At 41.3% G+C, this 21769-nt stretch overlaps 1 protein-coding gene across 1 annotated transcript in view; it reads right to left on the reverse strand.

Annotated features, from left to right (window-relative positions):
* The window catches only part of ANKH (ANKH inorganic pyrophosphate transport regulator), a 106375-nt gene that overhangs the window by 24376 nt on the left and 60230 nt on the right, over positions 1-21769 (reverse strand). The window contains exons 3-8 of the mRNA XM_040060131.2: positions 17553-17671; positions 16365-16448; positions 13814-13984; positions 13085-13219; positions 10226-10318; positions 6617-6712 (exon numbers count right to left, since the gene is read on the reverse strand). Of these exons, the coding sequence (XP_039916065.1) occupies positions 6617-6712; positions 10226-10318; positions 13085-13219; positions 13814-13984; positions 16365-16448; positions 17553-17671 (698 nt within the window). The remainder of the gene's footprint in view (positions 1-6616; positions 6713-10225; positions 10319-13084; positions 13220-13813; positions 13985-16364; positions 16449-17552; positions 17672-21769) is intronic.

The following is a 21769-nucleotide window of genomic DNA, read 5'->3' on the forward strand; positions in this document are numbered from 1 at the left end:
GCATCTTGTCTTCTGTGCTTCTAATTTTTTCATATAGGGAATTCTCCCTGTTACACTGGCTTCCTTGTTCTTGACCAGAGTTTTCTTATCTCCTAGGTGCTTGATGATTAATTACAGAACATAAACAAGCAGATGATGACTGAAAATGAGGAAAATGATGGGATGGCTTACAGTAAACTGTCATCAAACAGAACGAAGAATTTCCCCCTCCCCTCTTGAGGCTGAAACTGATCCCATCACAGGGATCCAGCAAGTGAAACCCTGGGACTCTGGACCTCACCCTGCTGTTTTCAGACAGAGATGGGGTCTCTCTATTGAATCTTCCAAGTCTATGGCTCCCTGCATTTGTCCCTCTTTCTTGCTCATGGTTGGGGGGAAATAAAAGATACACAAGCAAACATGTTAAATGCTGCAGCTTAAACCTTCTGATGTTTATAATATAATATAAAACCCCTCACTTAGAATGATACTGAATAGGATTACATGCTTATCAGATACATACATTATACATTAATCTATGAGATGAATAAAACTGCCACGTGATGGTAGTTTATGCTGTTGTGCAACAAGGTATAATCACTGGAGAGCTGATCAAATATCTGTGCGCTGCTCTTCCTAAGGGACTGACAACTACCAGCAAATGAAAGAAACAGCACCTGCCAGTAGTAACTCCTCAAACTACAGACGCTCGTCAGCAGGAGTCCTTAGAAATCAGTACTTTTTAATCCTCCATCAAAAGAACAAGAATCTAAATACTACACTCTATTTACAAAAAAGTAGCTCTTTATTTATAGAATCTAAGAGATGACCTAACAAATAAAACAGAAAATAATTTTGCTAGTATTGGAAACATTTTTAAGTTATCATTAGACGCCTCAATTATGAGCAACTTAATTGAGGAGCCAATAAACCAACCCTGACTGTGAAGTAGGTGACATTTTGACATGTATTGACACACACACACTCTCAACTCTCAGGGTTAAGCATACAAGCCAGTAAACGGACCAGTTGTCTGTTCATAAGTATTACATTTAAACTTAAATTATGCTTTATGTTAAAATTAAATTTACATTTTATTTTAAAATTAAATTACATTTAAACTTTCACTGAGATTTAAATCTAATGCAGGTGACCTGTAATTTGAATTTGGTTACCACAACACAATGCACATTAATCTGTTCAGCCTAAGTCCCTGAACCTTCACTTTTGTTGAAACTTCATGGTGATGTTCTTTTGTTTTTCAAGAGATTTAAAGTTTTCACTAGTATGTTTGTAACAGATAAATATGAAATTTATCAACCTTGCATAAATCACACACACACATACAAGTGTAAATGTAAACACTTTCTCTCCACTCTATCTTTTAGACTTTTGGAATAGAAAGGAATGAAAAATCACAGGGCAAAACTGAACATCTGGATTTTGTTTCTTAAGCAATGTTTACTAATTACATTTAAAACAGCATTCTATATGATTAGCTTCTTCCCTTAATCAGTCTGTTTATTCTTGAAAACTGCTACCTTCCCCAGTTGTTCAAAACCGTGTGTTCATTAAAAAAAAACCAAAAACCAAACCAAAGCAGCACTGAAATTCCTTTTAAATTGCTGGAAAGAGCTTTGAGCTGTTTCTAATAGAACACATGTTAAAATTGTGCAGCTCTCCAGCTGTACCTTAGCTTGGTGACAGATGGATGAACGTGGTGTGGTGCACATAGCATGTCACCCTGGCACCTTGAACCTGTCATATTGGGAAGGGAAAATGTGTTGTAATACATAGAGAATATGAAGATAACTGGCCACGTGTCTCGCTGACACTTCAGCTAACGTGAACCATGCAACAACAGGAGCTGGTGTTTGGAGCTGTATCCCAAACACACTGTGGCCTGTCCCAGCTGAGGCTGCTGGCAGACAAAGCTGAACCAAACTGCACAGTTCTCGAACTACTGCTGTAAGAACTGACTGCTCCTTCCCTGCTATAAATGAGCAAGTAAGTACAGACTACCCAGGGTCGCTTTCGGTGACGGTGAGCTAGGGAGCTTTCACGGTGCTCCCTGAGAAGCTGCCTTCTCTGACCAGCATCCTGTGTGCTCCTCATGCGGTGATCCGGTGCCAGCCTCGCTGAGCCGGCCATGCTTTTACCCCAGCGGCAGCTACTGCAACAGGGGTGCTCAGACTACGCACTAAGACACCACTTGCCTTCCAGCATGACTCTGAGACCTGACTGCTGCTATTGCCAGTCCCCTGAGCCAGCTGACCGTCCCACTTCCCTTGTGCTGCCTGCACAATCCATGGCTGCCTCTCAGCTCGGGGCACACGGCCTCAGCGGCTCGCCAGGGTCTGCACACAGACGCGTGTGAGGGCACAAAGATGAGGCTGCAGGGGCTGCAGCAAAGCAACCCAAGCCCTCACAAAGAAGGCCTCTCTTACTTTTACACAGCAGCACTTACATCTGACATGAAATCAGCCTGCAAAGCCTTGCAGCTCAGAGGCAGATGAGCAAACGCTAATCACGTGGCTGACAGCAGCTAACATTAGCCAGAGAAATGGATCTTAACTGACTGCAACTTCTGTATCATCACAGAAGATGTCAAAAAGAGCTCAGCTGGGAAATGGAGAGAAAATCGAAAAAGAAAAATTGAAAAGAAAAGAAAAGAAAAGAAAAGAAAAGAAAAGAAAAGAAAAGAAAAGAAAAGAAAAGAAAAGAAAAGAAAAGAAAAAAGAAAAGAAAAGAAAAGAGTAATTTAGCGATATCTCTGCCCCATCACAGGCTGCCTTGGAAAAATCTCTGAATTTTGCACTCTGGTATCCAAGCCCAGAGCCACTATCATTATTCTAAGAAAATCCCTTGCTAAAGCACAGCCTGTTTGCTATTACTCCTCCTGTGTATGGCAGGGTTCCTTTGGGTAGCTTGCTCCTCACAGAGCCTGCCCCTCCATGCACAGCTCGTATGTGAGGGAGTGCTCTCTCCTGACAGAGCAAATCTTTGCTGCAGTGGAGAAATGCAGTAAATTAGCACCCAGACAAATTATTTTGGGACTTCTGCAGTGTACTGAAGCTGACACATCCCACAACCAAAGGGATATGGACTACAGATGTAACATTTTCCCTTGATTCTGTGTCTTCCCTTAGTTTACAACTGTGCAGCCTCAGGGCTGACCTGCAGGGCCATCCAAACAGGTCTAGCATTGAACCAAAATGCTCTTCAACAGCCTGATCTTCACTGGCTGCAACACTGGCATTTGGAGCAATATCTCTAATCACATATGGAAAGAAGCATTTTTTCCAAAGTGCCTAATGGCAGTGAAGTTAGATATAATGGCAAACAGCATTATGCACACCCTTTAAACTGCATGTAAATTACCAAGCACAACTTACTTTTTAAAATTAGAATGGTCCTTTATTTGTACAGGAAAAACTCTACAGCTGAGTCCCTTACCTCTGCTGTACAAACTTTACATTAAATTGCACAGTCACAAAACATGGCTTTGGAAGGAATCCCTACTTACAACAAAACCCACATCAATGTGACTAATTGCAACAGCTGTCTTACCTATCAGGAGTTTAATGGCTTCTACTTACAGCCTTTAAATAAAACAGCTTGTCTACACATTTTTCACTGAGCAATAGGATTAATTCCTATTTTTTGAAGAAGCAACTTTAATACCCACCCGATGCTTCAAAGCTGTGAGGCATTACATATGATCATACTTGACAGAACACGTGCATGCTCCACAGTTAGCCTGGAAAGGCTCAGGTGTAGCCTTTCAGATCCCATGAAGGTTTAAACAAACCATGAAGCTATGTTTCTTAACAAAACTATGTCTTTTTTTCTACTCTGACTTAATACTATCACTACCAACAACAATGAAAAGGTGTTTCTGTTGCAGTAGTAGGATGGCACTACTTGTGCAGGCATGACTGGTCTGTGCAAGGAGGTAGAACATTTTTCTCCCAGTTCTATTGAAATAGAATGTCTTTGGTGATTGAAAGTTTCCCAGAGTTTTACGCTGGGAAGGCACTTTCCTGCAGGGCTGTTGCTTGTACTTAAAGCTTCACTGTTACTTTTTTGAGTGGTTAAGGGACTTCCTTTATTTTTTACATCTGGAGTCCTTCTATAGATTATCCACTGGAAAATGCATTTATATGACATGTCTAAGTACTGGATTTGTTTTGTCCTACCAGCCCGGGAGCCTTTCCCTCTGGCCCAAAAGAACACGATGTCACCAATGGTGATGCAGCTAGTCTGACCACCATTTGTTGAAGTAGAGCCTCTGAATAAAAACACAGCTATCACCATTGGCCATGGGAGCTCACCTGGCCACAACAGAGGCAAACTTGCTAGCTCCTTAGAACCTGTGGCACACACTAACGTGAGTCATCCCAACATCTGCCGAGTTTATGTGCTGAAGCATTTGCAGGCCTTTGAATCCAAGTGAATCTTTAGAGCTTGTGTCTGTTTTTCTGCTCCGTCTGTTGACAAGCAATCCTAAGAATCTGTCACTAGCAGGCAAAAATAGAAATGGGACAGGAAAAGCTATGGACCTCAAAAGTGTTTCTGGAATTTCAGTGTGGGCAAATCTCTCATGACGATCTCATGAAAGAACTGCCCTGGAAAGGAAAATGGAGAACTTTTGGATACAAAATCCCAGAAAGTCACTAAAAAAAAGCCTGTTGATGTGATTAAAAATTACTCTGCAGAGGATAGTGATGGTAAGTAAAGCTCGTTATCTATCAGAAGCAGAGTAACCTGATAAATACCATTGGGGGATTAAGAATACAGTCAGTTCAGAGAAAACCCTGAGACTGAAATAGTATTCTCAGAACAATTTGTAACAAGGAAAGCTTTCCCCTTTGTGGGTCTGTAACAACACTGACAGACTTTGAGGGAGGCTGCAACTGCAGAGAACGTAACTTTGGTCTGGAACAGGACACAAAAGGAAACCTCAAGGCGTGTGATGGCAGATAACATGAGAGGGAGTGTCTCAAGGAAGTCTCCAGACAATGGCCAATTCAGTGGAGGTCTATGTCTGTCTCTGCTTCATGCTGTAGGAAATACAAGTTACAGCAAGAGCTGCTGGGTCTCTAAGTCACATGAAAAGAGGTCAAGCTTAAGGAAATTAAAAGACAGAGGGGATGCCACACTGGTTCATGAAATTCTGTCTTTGATGGTGGCCAGTTGTAGCTGTTTAGGGAAAAAGTATAGGAAACAGAAGAGGAAATGTAATTCAGCTTTACAGAAGAAATGTAATTCAGCTATGGATGGATTGAACTGCTTCATTTTCAACTGTGAAGTAAGACAGACTTCTGTATCCTACATTCTCAGGTTGTGGCAAGGGGGTGGGGATGGTTACAAATGTTTCTGGCTTGTGTGCTGTAATATTTCCTTTGACATAAATTAGTTTCTCTTCACGCACAAACCACTTGCAACTCAGACACAAAGGTTCTACACTAAAATGAAAGGGAGAGAGAAATCCTGTCAGCACTCCCATACTCAATAGTAACGCAGGGAGAAGAGAGTTCCAAAGCAGCCAGTTACCCCATGGAAAGTATGCAATGCAGAGGATAAACAGCATACCTGTCTGGGGTATGAGTAGATTCAATTGTAGGACTTCGAGCATTGTATCCTAAAACAATTGCCACATTTCCCAAGTACTTTTCTAGTGTGATGAAGGACTTCTTCTATAAGAAACCTATTTTCTAGGTTCTCCTTTTCTTTTACCCTTCTAGCACAGGTACTGTGTAGAGATGATATCCTGGCCCTAGCACTAATATAAATCCATCCTTTATAGAAGCAGACTTTGGATTTACCCTGGTCCTCTGCTCCACTATTTGCTATGATCTTCACCAGCTGCAGGAGTTTTCTTCCACAACTGCCTCTTTGTTGCTAAGAAGACTGCAGAAACAGCGTTCTTGGGGAAAATGCACGGAATTTATGTGTGCAAATTGGTAAATTTGAAACATGGCAGCAACATTTCTCCCTGAATGTCATCCCCATGCAATGCTTCCCAGCATGGACGCAGATTTAGATTCTTTAGCCCGTGTCAGCACCATCTCTAAGATTGCCCTTTTTAGTTAATTGTGAGAGCAAACAGAACAAACGTGCATCAAAGTACCCCCAAATGAAAAGCCAGTGCCAGGACAGGCAGCAGGGAACAGCTACTGCAGGGTCAACCCGTGCTGCCCCTCTCATCACTCACAGTAAATGAAAGATACTCAGGGACAGGCTGCCATCCCACTGCATGTGACACAAATGCAGTCTTTGGTCTTCCTGACACACTGGTTACCTGAAGTTTTGTTCATTTAAAAAAAAAGAAACAAAAAGAGATGAAAAGCAGGTCTCTGATATCCTTTTGCTTGGGAGGCTGATTTGAAATGAAAAGTAGTGGAAATAAAATGGAGTAACTCCAGCCTTTTAGATATCTAGCCTGAGATAATGACAGCTAATTTTCTCCTTACTCTAATTCTATGATCACACTCCCTTCTCCAGATAAAAGCAACAGAGCTACACAAGACAAGACAACTCACCTTTCTTGAACTGCTAGTGCTTTTAGCATTAGGTAGAGGAGACAATTTTCTGGCTGAGATGAAAACCACTGAGTTGAACAAAGGTTTCTTACCGTTAAGGACAACGCCATGCAAACAAAAGTGAACTTCTTGATATGTGTCGCTGTGACGGTGCTGTTGGTGTTCACCAGTTTATTGCTGGGGTTATTCTAGGGCAAGAGAAAGAGATAGCGAGCATTAGCCTGGCTCCAGACTACCGGGAGCTGCTGGCACCAGGATCATGTGCTGGACCTGACTGTCTGTGCCTGTCCGTGTCTGACTTGGCTTGTTTGCTTTATAACCTAGAGCTTTCTGAGTACTTTGTACCGCTACAGAACATTTTCCGCTTAAACTGACAGCGACTGCACTACGCTCACTGAGGGCTGAGTAATCTCCCTACTTTGCTAAAGAGTAAGTCCTATTTAACAAATTCAGCTTTGAAAAAGGTTGGTAGCTCCTTCTAAGAAAACATCACATGATTTTTTTAATCTTAGTCTGAAGTTCATAGCATGTTTCCACAGGAAAAACAGTATTTTATTCCCTTTTACCACAAATTGGTACCAAATCACCAATGCAAGCATCCTTACTGATCCAATTAGACAAGTAGGTAATATAAACAAAGCTTCTGGAACAGCTGGCTCCATTAATGCAGTTTAACGAACAGAACATAATTAGGACTATTAGATGTTCCACCTTGATCATGAGCTCTGTAGTCACATGGCAGCAAAGCTTTGTTTAAAACAACAAAAGCCTTCTTCCAAATGTCTAACATAGCAAATGAAGCTGAAGATTTAAAATTGCCCTTGGGAATACATAAAACCAAACTAAATGGTCTGTGAAAGGAGACGATGGGATATCAAAGCAGGGTACCATTTGGAGCCCTTAAGCAAGAGGCTGTTAGGTCATCTATTGCATTTACCATGGGACAAGTTCATGCACCTGCTGATAAAACCTGTAGCATGAGATGTACATTTACACACCCTAGCTGTAACGTGGGTAGAACATCAGTACCTGCCACAGAGTCAGTCTCTTTTACTGGAGTTATTTGCAGGAGAAATAGAACTATTGCAGACATATTTTGGAAGTGGAACACTGTGAAGAGTACATTATTCCACACACATTCAGGTGCTTCATGGAATTTTGCAGTTTAAGGCTTCTGTTCTGATCAGTGCAGCAATTGCACCAAGATGGCCCCGCACTCCTGCCTAAATACCTGCTTGGAAGTTCGGGTGCTTGAAGGCAACCCAGACCCTAAAGCAGGAAGCCACTCCTTTTTGGGAACAGGTTATGAAAACTCTCAGTAAACATTTTTTCATGCAGCTATTACTATTAATTGTGCTTCTGAAGAAATACTTTGCTTTGCTGTTTTCACAGAAATGAGGATAACTCTTGCTTACATCACTCACCAGTGTTTAAATGAACTTTTTGCTTCATAGCTCAACTTTCTAACAAGCCTAAAGTAACAAAAAGGGAATAAAGCAGACCCAAATCAAGCCATCCAAAAGGGCTGCTAAGAAAAAGCTTTCTCATTCATTCCTACCCCACTGCAGCTACCCGTGCCCTTGCCATACTCCATCCTTTGCTCCAGCTCTTGACCACATACTCTTTGCTCATAACTCTTACGCACGATTTAGTTCTCAGAACAAAACACTATGGAGCAAAAGGAGAATCCATTCCCATCTAGTCCTCAGATAAAAAGCATTCACAGATGTCACAATTGGTGCTGCTCTGTGTCAGGTGGCAGGGTCCATTAAGAGCAATGGCATTATCACAATATAAAACAGCTTACAGAGCACAGAACTAGCATTTGCCTGCTCTCTTCCAAAATGTTAGTAGCAACCCTTAACCTGAACGTAACTGCTAGGCCATGGGGTTGCTTTGGACACAAAGTCTCATGAAAGACTGAAGTAGGACCCTGCATCTCTCTTACAAATATGAAGAGAGATACTAATTTCCCTTGTGAAGACAAGAATCTGACGTCTCTAGCAGAGCCACTGAAGAGGGGCCTCTCAAATCCCATCAGTCAGTGTGCTTCTGATGGCCATCAGCATTGCCAGCTTCCTGAGAAACTGACAAAAGAAAATGGGAGTTTGCATGCAAACACACTGTTTTGACTTCTGAAAATCACAATGGACACCATACAGGGTCCAGAAATAAAAAAGTGTTTCTATCTGGACTCTTCTGAGAAAAGACTTATGCTAAGGAAACAAAGCTTTTGAAAGGCACAGTGACACAAGGTGATGCATGACCAAAGGAAAAGCAATTCTCACAGCAATCTTAAAAAATCCACCGTGCGTTTCAGGTTTGGTATTTCTTATCTGAAAAGTACAGTGAAGGCATTTACACATATGGTTGCCAGGATAAAATACCCTTTATACTGCTGCTACCTCATTTTGTACACTTTATTACAAATCGCTCCTCAAACGTGGAAATAAAATGCCCATTAGTACTTTTCCAGAAGTCAGATAAACTGTACTCATCTGTGCCCTGCCCTAGCTTTTTCTTCCTCACATTGTTCCAGAAGAGTCCCATCAGAAACCTTTTCAACTGAAATAAACAAAGGAACAAATCATGGTCTAATCCACGGCAGTTGTCAGCATATATTTCACCAGCTAAATGAGACCTGAATTTAGGAGTCTTAATTGCTGTTACCATTGCTTGGTAATAGGGCATTTGATTGTGGCTTGTATCAAATGAGGTTAGCAGCTCCTGAGTTTCCTGTCCCAAACTATTTTTATATTGCAATTCATTGGGTTTGCATCTGCAGTTCCCTTTCAGCAGCATGGCCTCTGAGAAAGCCTACACGTGGTATTTTATCTGACAGGTCAATTTAGTTGTACACAGGCAGGTTAGGAGGTTATGACTTATTTGACTCTGTGTTGGTTTTAAATTCTCCTTGGAAATGTGGATGATTTTAAACAGGGCTTGCTCCAGTTAAATACATTCCAGAGAAAACAAACCCATTTTTTCACGAGTATTTGGAACCAGAAAGTTCAGTTACTAACTAGTAACTTTATTTAAAGGGAAGGAGAGGATCTGGCCTTTGAATTCTAAAGTCATAAGACAGGACTGTTCTTTGCATAACGTATGGACTACTGAGTTCCAGTTATAAATCGGAGTGAAAAAAGAGACTAAGCAAAATTAATTTTTGCTCTGTGCTCAGTTCCAGGAGCAGTCCTTGCATTCTTACATGATTTCATTATTTAACCAACAAAAGTCTTCATAGCCTTGGTCAGCTAAGTCAGTACTACTAAAAGAATGTTATCTGTGTTACTGTCAGTCTATGAAACACCCTTTGCTAAATATTAACATCAGCAAATGAACCCAAGCCCACTTGAGAGATAGCACAAAATCCCAAGCAGAGACGTGAGCTTGCTCATTCAGTGATGACACTTCGTGTGACATCACTTCATTAACTAAGTAGCTACCTCATAGTGAGGACTTTTTTTAATCTTAAAAATACAGATAGCACCTAGATAGCACCTATCTATCTAGGCAGCTTAATACCTTGTAACACAGAACTAAGGTTAAAATCATAAACCAGACAACAGCTTGAAGCCACCAAAAGCCAATTAATTTTAACTAGATTTTAAGAAAACCTATCAGTGGAACAACAAACAGAGAGAACTAGAAGGACCACACAGGCAGAAGGTATTTATGACAGCCCTAACAGGGACACTCACCTTGTCAAAAGCAGGGTATACAGCTCTGATCTCTGTCAGCCAGCCATAGGGCATGTGTCCCACAGGATAAGTAGCTGTCAAAATCGCCACTGCCTAAGAATAGAGAAACACAAACTTCAAATATTCAAACACAAGAGTTAAACTAACATAGGGAGATATTGCTCACCAGTATCACCACATTAACCTTGACCCAATGTGAAACCAGACAAGGGACTGGAAGCTTTTTGTTTCAGGAAGACCATCAAAATGGCCGTCATTGGCCTGCCATTTTAAGCTCATGAAATTGTTTTGTGCCATGAAATTACCTAAGTCAGCTTTGTCATCTTACCATCACTGATACTCTGAGATAATTATTAACTTGAGCTGTGGTGCACCCCTTAACCAGTCCAACACCTTTCTCCCATATTGCTCCTGAGTTATTTTACCTTCAGACACCTGAGCAGCAGAATGCCTTGTGGTTCACAGTAGTTTTGGATCATACCACATAATTTCAATTTATATACATTTGACTTGGTTATTCATAAATAAAACAGCTTCAACTAAGACAGATGGACTATAAATCAGTGGACCTCAGTGGCTCACTGAGTTTGGACATCAATCTGACTGCTTGGGGGCAGAAGGCACTTACGAGACAAAAAACTCCACCTCCTCCCACTCTGGTGCTCATCAATAAGCACCAGACAAAAATAATTCCAGATGAACATTTGTATGGGAAGAAACAATTCACTGCCTGAAGTTTTAAAACTAGACCCTTTTACAATCTCACAAGTACAGTCCAAGAGGTTTATCAAAGACATAAATTCCCCCACATATTAATTGAAAGTGCTTGGGGGCCTTTTGTCTGCAGGTTCAGATCTGTTATAACACACACATTTCTGATTCATTTTAGATCTGGCAATGGTAGTGTTAAGAAAGACCTTTTTTAAAACTGCTGTTCCTGTTTCACTCCCTAACTTTCAAAATACATTTCCTTGATTATCTGAGCCCATTTTCCCATTATAAATGTAACTGCTGTCTTCGCTTGGTTAAAAGATCTATACAAACACAGGACCATGTAGAAAGTTAATTTTTTTCCCTGTGCTGATTAAAAAGAGTGGAATGTAATGATATCCGCAGAGAGGAAGAGTGGTATAGATCCTTCCCTGCTAATAATAGCTTTAATAAAGTTTAATGTATGTTGAAAAAGTAATTGGTTCAAATAAAACAAATTGGAATTTTAAGACAGTACCCTTTTTAATTGCACACCCTCCCATTATTTTATTTTCATCAGAATTTCCATCTGTGTGAAACCTAACTTGGTTAAACTGAGTAAGGAATATAAAAGCTATGTTGCTTATTTTCATTGTTAAATCCAAAAAGACTGCAGACACAGTACCTGTTACAGGAAAGAGTATTTCATTACCATATATTGTATGCTAGATTCTGCTTGGATGAAAGTATTAAGTTTTTAGCAGTGATTTTTTTCCAGCACTTTTCCTCTTAGCGTTATTCCAACATATATGCAAGAAAGTTTTCCTAAATGTCTAGTGCTTGTATTTGACAGATGAAAAAGCGCCCTAAGAAAGCCACCACCAAAGAGGCAGTCCAATCACCACAACTGTGTTGGTAGTCCAAACAAAAGCAGTAGGAGCTGGACAGTGCAAGTGGATTTGGAATTTGTGGTCCTCATGAACTTGTTAAGCCTAGTCCTCCACAGGGACTCCCTGCCCACAGTGAAAGGTGCTGCTATTATTGAATAGGGGACCTGTAAAAGTCCTGTGGATACTGATGCTCCAGACACTGATGTTGTCTGTGTTGTCAGCACCTCCCTTTTCAGAAGCAATTACTGCAGAAACCAGAGGAAGTTGCGATGTGACCATTACTGTTAGTGTAGAACTGCCAGCAAATCACTAGCTGTGACATGTATCGGAGTCATCCTAATAGCAACAAAATGGAACTGGCTAGCCATCAAATGTGATGCATCTAAAATCAAAAGTCACCAAGAAATGCAAAAGTGATCTTTGCTAACCTCTGGCTTCCCTTTGTATGGAGACCACACAGACCCATCCCTGAATCCCACATGTAAAAGCAGTAAGTTTCCGAAGTTCTCTTCTCACAGCTGTTTATTTGTAGTCTCTGGCAATTCCTGAGCATATGAAACACACAGGATCATGTATGACAAACTAGCAGTTGCTCTCTGAACTTCTCATTTAGTATCTCACAGTTTTGCTTATCCTGTGACAAGATACATCTAGACATCCTTGCACGAAACTGGCAGCAGAAGTCCCCCAGACTTCTTAAGCGAACGCATCAGCTTGTGGTGAGCATCGGTAAAGGCTCTGCATTACAATCAGAAATCTGTCTCCCAACAGCTGGAGGAGGCTTACTGGAGTAATCTGAAATTCCTCAAGAGAAACAGGGTGCATCTCATATCCCAGCCAGGAGACAGATTTTTTTATTATGTGCTTTTTCATGTTTCTGTGTGATGCACTGACTGCTAACAGTAGTTTCACTTCAGTTTGTGCAGCCATAAAATATACATGACAGGAAAGAGTAGGACATGGGACTACTGTCATCTGTCCTAAAATTTCTGGGATCTAAATGCTCCAGACTATATGTACCTATGTAGAGTATGAAAACCTGTGAAAAACTGTTCAGTGAAAAAATTCTACAAGTCTTGTGGAGGGTGAGGTCCCACTAGACCTGGCAGAAGGGCTCATGGTGACAGTCCAAGCAATCTTCTCTTCAAGCATAAAAAGAGCATTAAACAGAAATGTAATTAAGATGATTTTTTCTCATTGGCTTGGCTGAGAAGAGAAGCACAGAGGCAACACCATGGAAATGATCATCTGCAGGAATGGAGAGCACTGCCTTTCTTACCTCTGTGGCTGCAGAACTGCCACCTAGGTCCCGGGAGACAAAAAGGTTGACAATGGGCCTACTTATTCGCTGAGTTGCCAAAATTAATGCCAAAGGCCACCAGAAACTCAGCATCTTCCTTATTGTAGCTTCTCCCTGCAACACGGGGCAAAAAAAAGAGAAGTGTGTTTGGAAAAAATCATGCAGCACAGGACCAAAAGCATGGAGAAAGGTTTTCTGCTTTTTCCATCCACTGTCAGTTTAATACATTAATTTCAATAATTTTCAATATGAGGAGCCTAAAATATTTTCACTCATGGCAGCAATACTGATTCAAAGGAAGATGTGTCATGGATCTCAATAAATAATGCATAAGGTATCTATCTGCATAATTTGTTCCAACTACCAGACAAAGCTACATGAAAAACAATATGACATTTGAAGAAAAAGAGAAATTTTGATATCTTCTTCCATATGAATCAATGTGTTTGCTTAGTTCATGCTGTGCTGTCTTACAGCTCTTACAGCTGGTACAGAGGTCCTCAGTAGACACATCCATACCATGGAAGGCATTGTGTCACATGTGCTGCTGCTGGAATCATTTCTACCATGTCTCTTTAAGTGAAAACGTTTTTTCCTGAAGGACAGAGAGAAGGCCCTTCATGCACAGTGGTTTAATGCAGCACTGTAACACAAAAAACCACCAAGTAAAATCACTGAGTTTGAAAAAACTCAAGTATGAAGACATACCCCCATTTCAGGCCCACTTCTGTCAGGAATAACATCATGTATGTTCCTGTAGTATCCGAGGCAGAGCGTGGTACATCGGACAAGTGCTCCCATGTATAAGGACAAGATTGGGATCAAGAGAGGCTCCCTGCACTCCAAGTGACTGTGAAGCAAAATGGCTACAAAAACAACCTGCAGAGAAAACAAAGAGACGATTAATAATTTGTCTGTGCGCTTCTCCAGGGCCAACCCATCTCCTCTCTGATTCCTAAGTCCATCTGCAACAATTTGCCACTGCAACTACAGTATCTACAGAAACTTCAGTCAGGATCCCCCAATATTTGGTCATGTACATGAGAAGAACAAGAGTTAACTTCACACTCTATGAAACAGGTTGGGCAGGTGTCAGACTAGAAGCCATAAATAGGAGAAGGCTGGCATGAAAGTCTGGCAAGGTCTGGCAGCAAGCATGCGGCTGAGAGTCACCCTTCCCAGGAGAATGTGCTATTCTGATACATGCTGAGGCTGGAGACATGCTTCTAGGGTCAGCTTCTAAGCCCTACTGCTTTTTTTTTTTCTTGGGTGGGGGGAGGGTAGTGGCAATTAAAAAGCCAGATGTTTTAAAATATTCACTTCAACATTCAGGAGCAGGAAGTATTATGTCAACCGAATTTTCAACTTTTTCAAGTGAAATTTCACGATTTCATTATTTGCTTCTCAGCTGAGTGCCACATTAATGTAAATTAAATGGAAGCTTGGGCTAATGAACAGTTCATAATTCAGCCTCTTAAGACTAAATGCTCAATCCATAGAATGTAAAAGAACTGATTAATATATTATTCTCTTTGTTAAGTACAGAGTGGATAAGATGCCCGATAAATTCCAAATGACTCTGGATGGGGGACGCAACTGGAAAGCCAACTGTGTTTGGAGCTGTGATGAGCAGAACCAAGACAATCCCGCCAAGACACGCTGGCATTCAAGTGAGTGACCAGAAATAAACTATACATTGCTCAGGTGCAGGTTCTCTCCTTCACTGAGAGCCGCAGAAGTAGTTAAGAAAAACCACACTCTGTAAATGTTCCTGGGGCAGGCCACAGTGCTTATGAGGGCTTTCAAATCTAAAAAACCACTGCTTTTCAGTAAATAGAAGCGAAGTCAGTCACAAAGAGTGTGCACAAGAAGCTACTCAAGAAAAAGTGGCTACTGCCTGTGCCATATTCCCTGCGTAGGGCGCAGATGTAGGTGTAGAGTTCTGGGCTATGACTGCCACAACTTTTTGCGTTCTGGATTTGCTCTTGCTCTGTGTAGTATTCTGTTGAGAGAAGATGACAGGTGTCTTATTCTTCACAACCCTGGCACCCCACTCACCGGCCGCTGCGGAAAGGGCACGGCCGAAATAAGAATTTGTTTCTGTATTTAGCTGCACATGACCTGACACGCACCCAGGGCCAGGAAACTTCGTAGGTCACATCGGAACAAGAGCAGACCCTGAGGACTAAGGTCATTTACAGTATTTGCTATTACCTCTGGGGATTTACTGCAGTACTGTAGTGGGGCAGACCTGACAAACACAGAGTAGCAACTGACTGAAGGGTTCAACCTCGTTTATGGTTTCCTTATGTTTAGTGGGAGGAAAATGCTATGGAAAATTGAACTGAGGGCCATTGACTTCATACTTCCTTTGATGTCAAACTGTTTTATCCTCTTTCTTATCCAGCACCATTCTTATCTTGCACCATTCAGCTGGTAATGGGACAGTACAGCGACTGTTCACATTTGCTGGGACTCTTCCTAGTATTTTTATGTTTTCAAAAGAGGGCTGTATATTGGCTCTTCAATGCTACAACACCGGCCATCATCAGTGTGAATGTTGTTTCTTCAGTGTGCCTAATACAAAGCAAGAGGATAGTTAACACCTCCCTTTTGAAAGTTCAAAAAACATTTGGTCTTCTCTGCATCACCCAGGGGTTATCACCACAGATTCCTGGTGCACTTCTGAGCCTTCATCTTCTGGAACAGTAACAAGTACTCAGAAAGTGGCTTACGCTGCATTTCCTTGGATTAGACACCACGTGCAAAACTGTCAGGTCAGCTGGAGAATCATGCCTTCACCTCCAACTCAGGGTTTCACTGGAACTGTGCAAGGGCTGGGGCGAATGCACAGAGAGAGAAAGATCTCTTTCAAAGCACTCTCTCAGCCTCAGGATTGGTAGCAGCCAGTGAGTGGTCTCTTTGCCTGACCTTTTCCCCAAATGCACACGTGTGCATACAGAACTTGTTTCTCAGCCATTATGAAACAGGGCTGTGGAAGTGCTTCAGGACACGACCCTAAGCCAAACACTCCTGGGAACTGACTTGATCCAGTCAAGTGAGACTGTCCTAAAGCACAACTGCCAGCAAAAAGCCTTCACATGAGGAACAGTCAGAGGGCAGCACACAAGATTACTTCCCCTGGTGCTTTGCTTATGGAAGAGAGAGAAGGCACAGAGAGGCCCTCTGTACAAGAGAGTTCTGTTTAAGAAAGCATCTGGTCCACAATACAACAGTGACTTCTATGGGGAGCCTTTACCTGAGCTATGACATCTGAGATGGAGGCACATCCCACTAGGAAACTGTACTTGTGTTTCAGCAGAATCCCAGCATGGGTCCATGCCTGAAAAAAAGCCAGAGAAGAGTTTGGGAAGTGATTATGATATTGAGAATGATTTCAGGTCCAAGAAAGCTGTTTTCTGGTTATTACATTGTACACAACCAACCTGCAGCAGTACCTGGTGTGAACCTGGGCAAACATTAAGGCATTAATGCAGAGAAAGCACTGCTGCATTGAGTTCCTCATTGCCAGGCTGGCAGGAAGAATGGGGATAAACTTAAAGACTATAGAAGTTTCTGAGCACATCTAGCACATCTAGAAAGCAGCCCTTCGCAAATCAGATGCTGCACATGATGAATTATCATAGCAAATAATCTAATAAATAGTCATTCACCAGCTGGATGCACTTCCAAAGTGTAATACTCATTGGCCCACTGAATACTGAGTCCTGTCTGGAAAAGAAAACCAACTTCTTTTTAAAGATCCATCTTCCTTTTATTGTCAGTGACTGTCAAGCAGACAAAGTGGTGAGAAAGTGGTAGAGGCAGCACCATGAGGAGGTTCTCCTTCACCATCTTTACACAGAGGTAGAGGCATTAAATAGAGTTGCCACATTTCCTGTTGTGTAGCCACAAGCAATGAGCCTGGTGATCTGGGAAGCAGCAGCTCACCTCATGCGTGGATCTTGCCCAAGCATTTGAGATATACTGGAGTTAGCTGTGCTTGTAAAAAGTGATGGTGAGAAACATATTTTTGACAAATTTGCTTTGAGAAAATATTGATTTTATTCCTTGTGAGCTCTGCGGGTGATCTGGGAATGCATGGCAAATCCTAATCTTTCACCACAAATCAGAATGAGGTCACATAGGAGACAACCAGTGCAGCTGATCACAAGAAGACCAGTGCTTTCCAATGTGCTCATATTGTAACTGTAACAAGGCAGCAGAGGTTTTTGACATCTGTCATGATCTCTGGATGTTTAAAGCCCACTCAGATGCTTTCTCCATGTAGCAGGAGATGAGTCTAGGTATATACAGAACTGCTGCTTGCAAAGGACACACTTTACTTCTGCACACTTCAGTTTCCCATCAGGTAACAAAGTTTGTGAACAAAGGTGACAAAACCGTAACATCAACATCAAATTTCAGTTCCGAATCAGGCACTCACCATGGCATCCATAAAAGGGAAGGCAGCAAGATAAAGGAAGGCCCTCCGAGTTTTACTTCCCACTGATTCATCCACATGGTGCAGCTTATTAATAATGTAATACCCCAAATCACTATATGCTGTAGAGAAACAAGATAAGAATGAAACACAAAGGTTGCACATGGACCCTTGGGTGAGATATTCGGAAGTACCTGAAAGACTGCGATGCCTTGGAGCTCAGACACACATCCACTTAGCAAAAGCTGTAAGGGCTTTAGATATTGCAGCCTCACTAGCTGCTGTTTATGACTAAGAAGTGCACTCATGGTTCTTTTTAAAGTAACCTTTGTCAGAGGCATGATAACAAATGGCTGGATTGGGAGTGAGTATAGTAAGTGCCACATCTGTTTGCTAAATGAACACATTGGTACTCCAGAAAACCTACTGCTCCTGCATTAAATAAAGGCTCTTTGTCAGAAAAGGTGTTTTCACCAGGCATTGTGCATTTCATGGGATATAGTGCCTTTCAAATGCTGAAACCATCGACTACAACCGCATTCTCATGACATTATCTGTAAACCTGCCCAAAGCCCTAAAAGGATACTGTGATTTGTGACAGCACGCAGCAAATCACACTCATTCTGCCTCTCCCTTACTCTGCCCAATGGCCACCTCACCCAGGACCTGTCAGGACACTGTGTGCGTTGCTGTGCAGTCCCTGGGCAGCCTTGACCTGCCTTAGTTTCCCTCCTTATCTAGAGCCAGCATCTCCAGAGCTACAAGTCAGAGCACGGCACCTCTGGAAATCAGGGGGTTCCCACTTCTGATCACCAGCGTGTTACTACCCTGCCCTGCTTCAAACCGAGACAACTTTTAGTGTTGGACAACACTCTCTTTCCAGACCTCTCTTCACAAGGTGTTGGGTTGAAGGATGCACAGACGTGACCAAGCCCCACACAGCTCTCCGAAGAACTGCCTCCAGTTTTGTTTGTACCCATGTTATCCTGCTGTTTTAACCCCAGAGTCCTCCCAATAACCAGGAATAACAAAGGCTGTGACTGGAGCCTGAATTATGGAGACAAATATAATATGCAGAGGTAAACAACCCAGATCAGTTTTAACTTGTATAAACCATGTTCTAGACCTGCATATAATTACTTGATTTCCTCCATACACTTCCTACAGCTATTAAAAGAATGATTAGGCTGTAAGGCTGATCTCCCCCAAGGCAAGTAATGGCAGAATTATTTGTGTCTGGGGAACCTTATTTCAGTTCTCCCCTACTTGTGTATTTTCCAAGTTAACTATTTCAAATGTGAACATGTATCCAATTTTCCGTTTATAACAACCCTATTATCTTTGTACAGATCTTCATATAGAGTATTTCAGGAAAGTGATCCTTTTCATGGATGCAGGTCCCATAACTGGATTGACAAATGCTAACATAGTCATCAAATTCAATCTTCTTAGCCTAAAACTGGCTCTCATAACTCGTAAACAGTATTTGGAAGCAATTAAAGAGAGTTTAAGTTGTCATTGTTTTGTGATGGCTTAGAGATACAGCAGTTAAATGATTAACAGAACCGAAAAGACTATTTGAGTTCAAATAAGACAGAGTAAACAAGATAGTAAAATAAAAGAAGGTGGTATGACAACACTGTGAAAAAACACAAGCCTCATTCCAGATAACCAGGACTGCCCAAAAGATGCTAAAAAATTTTAAAACTCCCCCTTTTCCCTATGCTGGTCCCTATCTATATGTCTTTCACCTGAAATATGGCTGTCAAGACTCACAGTCTCCAAATTCACTCAGTAAATCCCAAGTTCCTTAGCCATCTTCCTGAGGTACTCCCAGCCTTGTTTCCATTTGAAAAGGGTTGGGGGAAGAATTTTAAACCAGGACTCCAACTTTTCTTCAGTTTGAAGAAGGCAGTTTAGTCCCTTAAGTGTTCAGGTGCTTGCTGCAGTTCAGTCAAACATCAAGCACAACCTCTTTATGTTTTTGCACAAATAGCCATGAGCCAATCTTCACTTGGTGTTCACTCTCTGCTATGAAGAGTTTTTTGTGTGATAAGTCCTTGAGGAAAGCTGCTTTTATGGCAGGGCAGTACTTGGATGTCCCTGAATCAACTTATTTCAGTGAAGGAAAGAAATCTGGAAGGTCTGTGGAGCAAGTCATGTGTGAAGGTCAGATTCATTCAACTTTCTCTTAGGTTCCACTCAATGTGTTTTACACCTCTGTACAAAAACTTAAAAATCAATGCAGGAAACACGCCACCTTATCCCCACACAGGGGCTGAGAATCATAGTCCATGTGCTGAGGGACCTGCTTCTGGGAAGGGCCACCTCCAGCAGTGCAGTGCTGGAAGTGCAGCACGCTGCAGAAGTCACCCTTTCCTGCTCTCCCTGCCCCTCATTTGTTTTTAATGAGACTTTTCAAGTGTTTAGAATGTGAGTAGTAAGTAACTTTTTGTCTCTAAAGGCCATTTCATTTCTACCTAAAGTTTACTATCGCAGAAAAACTGACAGAATCAGAGGGTCAGAAGCTGAACTACTCTCACTTCTAAGAAAAGGGCTGTAGTTTATTGGCAGGGCACTCTCAAGGCACTTATACCATTGCACCACATTTTTAAGATTTCTAGTGATATCAGCACTGAGCTCTGTAAGCTTCAAAGATTTTTTTCTTCTCTCCCCCATCTAAAAGTGTTTAACTGCACTTTTAAATGTGATTTTGGTTTTAAATTAATAATGGTTAAACTTAAAACATTATTTTCAAAATATTCAACTATTTCATATGTCAGTGAAAACACACAATCATTTTTGCTGATGTCCATGAATGTTTCTGTCCTTCACAAGGAAGGACTCAGCAAGCTGAGATTCACTGACAAAAATACAGGCATGTGTCACTGAGCTGTGAATCAAGCAATTGCTGATGAAATTAGAACTTAACCTTGGCCAACCTTACAGACTTATTATGAAGAATGGTACAAAATTAATAACACAGACAACAGAGCCAGAGAGCATTACATGAATTTAAAGCAGATGGTGCTTCCCACTTCTTGCATTATTTCAACTAAAACAGAGAAATCCAAGTCCAAGATGAGCTGCCTCTTTGCTCTTCTCTAATACCTCATTTGTTTTTCTGTGTCTAAGGATCAGATTTGCTAATCAGAAGTGAAACAGGAATTCTTGTTTTGGGTTTTTGCAGCTGAGTTTTAAGAACCAGAAGGTCAAGAAATGACACAGAAAACTGTACACCTAATTGGATCTCTTGTCTCTACACTGACTTCTCTAGCAAGCTAATTACTACCACACAAACTTCATACACCCTTAAAACAATGCACTCTTAATGATGCCAGCAGTCTCTGACAAATAACTGTACTGCAGTTATTTTAGAGCTGACTACTACTGAGCATGTCATACTTAAATCGTAAAGAAAAGACTCTCAGAGGAAGTGACACCATTTACTTCCACACATGGAGCTACGTATGTCAAAATAGCTTTACCAGAAGAAAAAAATCCAAAACATGATTTTGGGTTAAAGTGTCTTCTTTCCAGACACATTCCATTTACATACTTTCCTGCCAGTTTTAAAAATGAACTCAAGAGACTTGAGAAGTAGCACTTCTATTCTGCTGCTTGTCGGAAAGATGGTTCACTTGGCCAAAACTGATGCTCATCAGCTTCCCAATCACAGAATATTCTGAGTTAAAACAGACACACAAGGATGAAAAAATCCAACCCTTAAGTGAATGGCCTGTACAGGAACCAAACCCACAACATTGGTGTTATTATCACCATGCTTAATGCACTGAGCTAATTTGTTCAGCTAAGTGATTTGGGAAGACAGGAAAATACCAATGTGAAAAAAACCCCAGAAAAACTTCATTTGGAGATGCCACAGGATATATAGATTTGTTTTTATCTTTGGTTAGCTTGAATTTAAAACAGAAGAGAGAGCCTCTGTTTTCCCCATGTGAAAGCTCAGATGACTAGAGTGTTTAAGGTGGTGTGATTTTTTTCTTTGTTTATTGCAATACATGAATTAAAGAAAACCAAAACAGCTTAGGAGCATCTCAGTGAAGACTGATTACTGCAATCATATTTTTCTGTGCTCGGGTCTAGTTCCAAAATTGCATTAGTTGATTTTCCAAAATCTATGAATGACTTCTAGTATCTGAAATATCTTCATATAAGCCAACATTTCATAAGTCTAAAAATTATCTTGTTTTAACTGA

Source organism: Hirundo rustica, chromosome 1 (assembly GCF_015227805.2).
Source record: "Hirundo rustica isolate bHirRus1 chromosome 1, bHirRus1.pri.v3, whole genome shotgun sequence".
NCBI lineage: Eukaryota > Metazoa > Chordata > Aves > Passeriformes > Hirundinidae > Hirundo > Hirundo rustica.